General features: G+C 40.2%; 1 protein-coding gene across 1 annotated transcript; it reads left to right on the forward strand.

The window, feature by feature from the left end:
- Positions 1-197: 197 nt before the first annotated feature.
- Positions 198-744, forward strand: LOC122332384 (citron Rho-interacting kinase-like; the record flags this gene model as incomplete). Its single annotated transcript, XM_043229687.1, has 3 exons — positions 198-368; positions 444-497; positions 691-744. Coding segments are annotated over 3 exons (279 nt in total), but the record flags the coding sequence as incomplete, so codon positions are not given.
- Positions 745-1,104: the final 360 nt, after the last annotated feature.

A 1,104-nucleotide genomic window follows, 5' to 3' on the forward strand; every position in this document is an offset into this window, starting at 1 on the left:
ATTTATTTTTTATTTTATTTTTTTTTTGTCAGACCTAACAGGATTGAGTTGCATTGCAAATCTTTGGGTAAAAGCATTTGCTTCTTACAGTATATGTCCACATAGGCTAAATAATAAACCATTCTGACCGTGTTTCTGTTCTTCATGGACATGGACATGTAACCAAAGTGCCTTTTTAACCATTTATGACCCTGCAGGAGTACCACGCTCAGCTGGAGGAGATGCGCGTGTCCATTCGTCAGCTGGAGGAGAACCTGTCGGCCGCTCGCCGTCGCAGCGACCTGTACGAATCCGAGCTGAAAGAGTCTCGCCACACCAGCGAGGAGCTCAAGAGGAAGGCTGTGGAATACCAGCAGAAGATTCAGAAGGTTTGTTTGCATTCGTTCAGAGCGAGAAGCGCGAGAGAGAGTGAGGTGCCATCATCCTATGTTTTGATCCTGCAGGCCAAAGAGCAAGGCAAAGCTGAGATGGAAGAACTTCTGACCAAACTGCAGAAGGTAACTCGATCACTGTTTCTATTCACTTTCCATTTTTTTGCTGCTAGACTTCCTAACTCGTTTAACCAACAGTACTTCCGTGGTAAATGAGACAAAATGCCATGCTGCTCGACGAGCACTAACCAGTCGTGCTGTTTTTAAGTGCTCTTGCTAATGCGTTGTATTTAAGCTTCTTTATTTGTAAATGTCTCAGACCAATGCAGAGCAACAAGTGAAGATCGAAGAACTCCAGGAGAAGCTTGCCAAGGTACGGCGTGCATTTATTTCAAAATCAGCCCGGCAATAACTTAGCAACTCGGCCATTCAAAACACTTTTATTCTCCTGTTAATTTGCGTGAAGCTTTCTGTATTCTGTAAGCAATCTGTATTGTGTGAAGCGCTACATAAATAAACGTGAGTTGACTTATCATGGATCACACAGCAGTACTTGATAGTATAAAATAATAAAAAAAAACTCCAGTTAAAGTAACGGTACAAAATTAGTACGTTTAGTTACCTAATATTCACATTAAAATACAAAATAGTGCTTCTGATATTACAAAATTATATTTCTAAGCATATATTAAAGCTAACTGAACTCTCAAAATATGCTTTTTACCTCTATATA

This window comes from Puntigrus tetrazona, unplaced genomic scaffold (assembly GCF_018831695.1).
Source record: "Puntigrus tetrazona isolate hp1 unplaced genomic scaffold, ASM1883169v1 S000000039, whole genome shotgun sequence".
NCBI lineage: Eukaryota > Metazoa > Chordata > Actinopteri > Cypriniformes > Cyprinidae > Puntigrus > Puntigrus tetrazona.